The 6,374-nt window shown below is 33.3% G+C and overlaps 1 protein-coding gene across 1 annotated transcript; it reads left to right on the top strand.

The window, feature by feature from the left end:
• The first annotated feature begins 1,243 nt into the window (after positions 1–1,243).
• LOC108476347 (uncharacterized) lies at positions 1,244–3,063 on the top strand. Its single transcript, XM_053025416.1, has one exon. The coding sequence runs from the start codon at positions 1,431–1,433 to the stop codon at positions 2,868–2,870; it is 1,440 nt and encodes a 479-aa protein (XP_052881376.1). The 5' UTR covers positions 1,244–1,430; the 3' UTR covers positions 2,871–3,063.
• Positions 3,064–6,374: the final 3,311 nt, after the last annotated feature.

Here is a 6,374-nt window from a genome sequence, read left to right on the forward strand (position 1 = left end):
GTCTTCGGATGTAGCGTACTAGGTAAGCCTTTATGCATGTCAACACGTATCCTATTCTAAGGTTAACACGTGCCTCTTGAGTGTGGGATTGCCTACATGATGGTGTTGAACCCATCATATGCGAACCCATATAAGCGAACTGTATGGTTTGGTTACTAAAGAATAGAGAATTAGGTTAGTCTTAATCGAGTAACGAATCAAGAATGACGAACACAATAACAATACACAATAACATGAAAAGCACATTGGTAATGCAGTTCGATACACTATTTTCTTCGACGAGACTTTGATAAGATAAAAAAGAACTAACAAATTCTAAATTACAAATATAACCTTTTTATTTTTATTTTTTTTAAAATTTTGGTGTCTACTAATTTTGAGGTTTAAAGGTTGTAACTTATTTTTTTAGTGTAGGGATTTTTTTTTATAGAAATGAATAGCTTTTAAGCAATTACATTAATAAACAATCTTTGTACTCGCATTCCTATTAGCATGTAGTGTCTATTGAATTGTACTTCGCGAACTTAGTCATTTGATTCGTAACCATATTCTATGACCTTTGTACATGTCAAATTTTATTTTCCAATTGAGATTAAAGTGACAACTAATTAATTACATTTTGGCTAAACTACTAGAACCAGCTCCATTAACTAACAAAGTCTCCACTAAAATAGTATTATCTGAATTCTTTCGCCTATACTATGTAAATTTTAGAAATAGTTAAATTAAAAATATTAGAACTAATTAAACCTTAAATGAGAAAGATGTAAACTTTAGAAAGAGGTTAATTACAAATATTGAAATGATATTAAAAGGTTAAAACAGATGATGTGTACACCTTATCGATTTAATATTTATAATTATAAATATTGTATTTGTTCTTTTCTCAAATTATTTTACTTGTCAACTTTTCATACTTTGCACAAAAACCAAAAGAGTAGTTTTATTTTATTTATTGCAATATATGCAAGTGAGAATTGGAGAATTGTAGAAGTTCGACACATGTCCTATTGCCCAGGACAAAGATTTGGGACCCACATGCCACGTGCAGCATCATGGTTACAGTTAGCACCATGACCAAAGTGAAATGAGAGAAAGGGCGCGTGGATTGTTCAGTGCCTCGCTCTGTCAATGAAATGGCTGGGCCCCACCGACACTCCCTCAAAGTCTTGCTGGCCCCACTAGGCACTCTCCTCTTCATCCTATCATTCTCAATGCATGCCACCTGTCCCGGATAAACCCTTAAACATCCACGCCCATATGTCGCAGCACACAATTCCCATACGCTTATCCGTCATCATATCCCCTCTCCCCTCTTTTCCCTCCATACGGCAGAGGATTATAGATTAGTCTCTTGTCTTCATGGATTCTCTGTGAAGTGTAAGCCTTACTCTTCTTCTCAGTAAGCCCTCTTTTAATTTATTTTATTAATGGAGAATTACTCTTATAACTCATACCCAGACTCCGGCAACTCTTCGCCACGGTCCCGAGAAATCGACTTCGAAAACCCGCCGCCATGGGACGACCAACCGCAACATGCTCAAAATTACAAGGCCAAGTTTATGTGCAGCTATGGAGGCAAGATCCACCCTCGCCCTCATGACAATCAGCTGTCTTACATCGGTGGAGAGACCAAGATCCTAGCTGTTGAACGCACTATCAAATTCTCCTCCATGATCTCCAAGCTCTCAGCTCTTTGCGGCGGTGGCGACGGTGAGGTTTCGTTCAAGTACCAGCTCCCCGGTGAAGACCTTGACGCCCTTATTTCTGTCACTAATGATGATGATCTCGAGCACATGATGCATGAGTATGATCGGCTTTATCGAGCCTCGGCTAAGCCAGCGAGGATGCGGCTTTTCATATTTCCGGCGACTGACTCAGGGAATTTCGGTTCCGAAGGGGCGAAATCGGAGCGGGAAGGGTTCGTAGAGGCATTAAATTCCGGCACGACTCCGGGTGGAGTTGTGATTCCACCAAACAATGTGGATTTCTTGTTTGGGATTGAAAAGGGGATGCCTCAACCTCCGCCGGTGAAAATCCGTGATCCCGTGGTGGAACCGGTGAACCCACCTCCGCCTCCGATACCGGAAGTCGTGGGGACAGATCATGTTTTGAATCCCGTTGAAATTCAGAGACAGTTACAGGAATTGCAAAGACTTCAAATTCGGGATCAAGAACAGCTCGCTATGTATCGAAAGAAGACTGAAGACGCTGCTTCCATGGCTTATACTGGGGAATACTACGCACAGAAGATGCCTGAAAAAGCACCGCCGGTGAACATACCGGTAACTTTCCAACAACATGTGCCAGCTACAGCTGGATTCTGGTCGGATAAACCAATTTCTGCCGGAGGTTTCCCTGCAACCATAACTACAAACCCCGGCCCACCTCCGCACTCTGAACATCCAGTCTACATGATCCCAGCACAAGGACATGCTCCGGCCACCGTCTACCACGCGCCTCCACAAGTTCCAGCTCCAGCTTCTGCACCAGCAACGCAACAAATGGTTCGACCGGTAACCGGACAAGCCGGTCAAGGCTACTACACCAACGTACAGAGAATTCCATCCGAAGTCTATCGGGAGCAACCCGTTTACAACATGGTGGCACAACCTCCACCGACACAACACCCGCCAATATCCGGCATGACACAGCAAATGGTGAGGCCGCAAAGCGGAGGGGTACCAGATTCTACATACGCACATATGGCAGCGTACGACAGGCGAGTTTATTATACTGCCCCAGGGGGTGTTATGGTGCCGCCTCAGTATCAAGGCGTTGGTGTGGCGGTTAGCGGTGAAATGAGAGGCAGCGCCGGTGCCGGCGGCGAGATTAAAGTGGGAAATAAAGGTTCACAAGGTTCAGTTTGATTTTTTTTTTTTTATTATTATCAAAGGTTCAGTTTGATTGATTATCAAAGAATTTGGAAGTATATTTCATTAGTTTCAATTGGTATTACAATACCTGTTGCTATACTAAGTATAATTTAAGTTATTTCCACTTGAATCACTGTGTTTTTTGTTTTTTGTTTTTTTATGCTATACGAGATTATGATTTTGTGAATATCATTATGCTGTTGCTTTGATTTTACCCATTTTCTTTTCTTTTTCCAAATCTTATCAATACTGATGTTTCAATTCAGAGTTTAAGCAGCTGCAAATTGGGATTGTTCTATTTCTTTCTTATACTCACTGTTCCACTTTCATCGTGATTGGCGAATCAATGCTTGAGGAAAGTATGGAACTTCCTTTTTCCCACTTTTTCTTTCTTCTGCCTTTCAATGGCGACTGTCAACGTTGATTGACCTTTTCTTTGTTAAGGAATATTTATAACTTTTGCTATTGTTTTACTTTTTTTCTGATCCACCATTCCAGTGATTATAAAAGAACTCATAACTTGAATTAAATAAAAAGTTCAAAAATATTTTTTTTATTTTAATTTATCTTTTTACATTTACTATTAATTCACCCACAACAACTTTACCCATGAAATAAGTTTTGGGAAAAATATGTAGTGGTGTTAGATTCTAACCCATTACTTACTAATCATCATCACTCCATTTTCTTTTCATGAATGGCAAGCTATCAAAGAAAAAGAAGGCAGGGTTGAAAATTGAATTTTCAAGCTTAGAGTCCCTTTCTCAAATTTATTCACTAGAAAATTCATTTTTATATGTATTTTTCTTAGTGTTTATTTGAATAAAAAATTCAATTCAACGAGAAATTAATTAATTATTTAAAAATGTATTACTCTCTTTTAAGAAAATATCTTTTCTTTTATAATAAGAGTTTTACTGACTGAATTTTTTTTATACTACGAACATGACATAAGAAATTATAATGTAATTACACTCGGTTAACCAAATACGTCTAGAGAATTATAATTATTTGTAATTACAAGAGAGTATAATGTAATTACACTTTCATTCCATTATTATGTGTTGTTCAAACTGACCTTTAATATAACTCAAGTAATTTTGTGTGAATTTAATAATTTTAAGTATCTCACAATAAAACTTCTAGTTATATATGCACTAGCGATGAAAATTTTTACATCCACAAATGTGTTGTGATTTTATCACATGTCCTATTTATTTATTTATTTTTAACGGATTGTTAAAAAAATTCAAGTTAAGATGATTACATGTCTATTTTTTAAAATAAAAATTCATTTAACTTATTCCATAAATAAAATCATACAATTCATGGTGGGTGGTGGGGGGACAACAAACACCTATCATAGGCAATGAAGGATAAGCTTCATAAACACAATAAAGGTTTTAGCCTCAGCATCAATATAATGTTGTAGCACGTTGACAATTAGTTTTGTCACAACTCAAGCACGACGTATTTAGAGTAATTGCAAGCACTAAATACGATAAAAAAACTAATTTCGGATGATCCCAAGTTGTAGGTAAAAATTAGCAAAAGAAGCAAGCATCCACCAAATTAAAAAGGATAACGACAAAACTATCCTTAAAATCAATTATAAAAGCAAGAGTAAACAAGATACTATGAGAGCACACAAAACTTCTAAAATTAAATATTTATTAAACAATGAAAAAAACACAAAACTTAAAGCAACATAAGTCTAAACTTATGAAATCATTCATTATTTTGAATTACTCTCAAAATAGAAATAAATTAGAAAACCAACAAAGAGCCATCCACTTTTCAAGAGAAATTACTGGAGGTCGGTGAAATTTCAAAGACGACAGACACTGTCATCTATCTATCACGACTTATGAAGACAACAAAGATACTCATAAATAAATATGCAAACTAAAAAGCGAAGAGACATGTAAAGTTAATGAAAAGAAGGAAAATAAAAAGAGAGTTAAATGGAAAGAAAAAAAAAAAACAAGTTAAAAAATTATCTATCTATCGCTCTCCAGGTGACTTGTACAAGGAAGTTGCGGGTAAGTGAAGAAAGCCCCGTTATGTTAGTGATTTAGAGACAAAGCATATAAGGAATTTATTTTTATTTTATTTTTAACTGATTGAAATTTTAATTATAGATTTTTTTGTCAACAAGTTGATATGTTTCTCAAAGAAAAGGGACCTACATGAGATTTTTAATCAAGTTGAAAGCTATAATAGCATTAGCCATTGCCTTTTTGACAAGCAATCTTCAAAAAAACTATTGATGAGGACAAATCGTTTGTTGATACTTGAATATTAGTTGGTAAATTATTGTCCTTTCTCTATTTCTAAACCATGTCTCTATCAATTCCCACCCAAAACAAAAATAAATCACTTAATTACTTAAATATGTTTAAAAATAAAATTCGATTGATAAAATAGGTTGATTTTTTTTCATATTTAGGAAATAAATTATTTTTGGGAGAATGTGAGAAAGTGCGTTTAAATCGTAATTTTTATTTTTTAATATAATTAATTTTTTGTCGATGATTAAATATAAGCTTTTATAACATATTAGTTTTTTTGTTAAGCAGTTAAATAATAATGATTTTATCTTTAAGTCTTAAGTTTAATTCCTCTCCTAAACACATTTGTAATTTTTATTTTATATTACTTTAAGTTTTTTTAGTTAATAAATATATTATTTTGTTTTTTGTTTTAATTTATTTTTAATTAATACTTTTTTATTTATAAAATTAAATAATGAATATAATGGATAAGTACTCATAATGAAAAGACAAAAAACAAAAAATGGCACCATCAAAAGTGTTGTGTGTTGGATATTTAATGAAGAAAAGCATGAAAAAGTCTATCAATATTTGAAAAAGCATGGAAAAGAATGGATAACTACAAGTTTAATACATTTAACATATGTAATGTAGGAGTGTTCTAACGGTTAATCGGTCAATTGAATTGATTTAGTATTAATTGAATTAATCAAAATTTTAATCCCTTAATTGTTAATCAAGTTGAATTTTTTTAAAAATTAACGAACCAAAATTTATATATTTTTATTTTTGCTAAAACAAGTATAAAGCATATATAAATAAATAAATCGATAGTGTTCATTTAATCGAATTAACCAAATTAAAACTACATATAATTTATATTATTAATTATAAAGTTCGGTTAATTACCCAATTTTGAATCAAATTAACAAAGAACCGAAATTTCAAAAATTATTAATTGACATCCGATGAATTATAACCAATTGATTAATTGGATTAAATTAGTTCGATCGATTAATTCCATTTTAACGAAATTTGAACAACCTAATATGATGTAGGGCAAAACAAGAAAATTAATCTCATCCTCTGTATTTTAGTAACTTAATTATAATTTTTTATTTAATCACTAAATTTCTCAAAATAATATATATATTTTAAATTATCCTGTCATTAAATTCATAATGGACCAAATAATAAATTTAACTATTTCATGTTTACAAATAAA

Source organism: Gossypium arboreum, chromosome 3 (assembly GCF_025698485.1).
Source record: "Gossypium arboreum isolate Shixiya-1 chromosome 3, ASM2569848v2, whole genome shotgun sequence".
NCBI lineage: Eukaryota > Viridiplantae > Streptophyta > Magnoliopsida > Malvales > Malvaceae > Gossypium > Gossypium arboreum.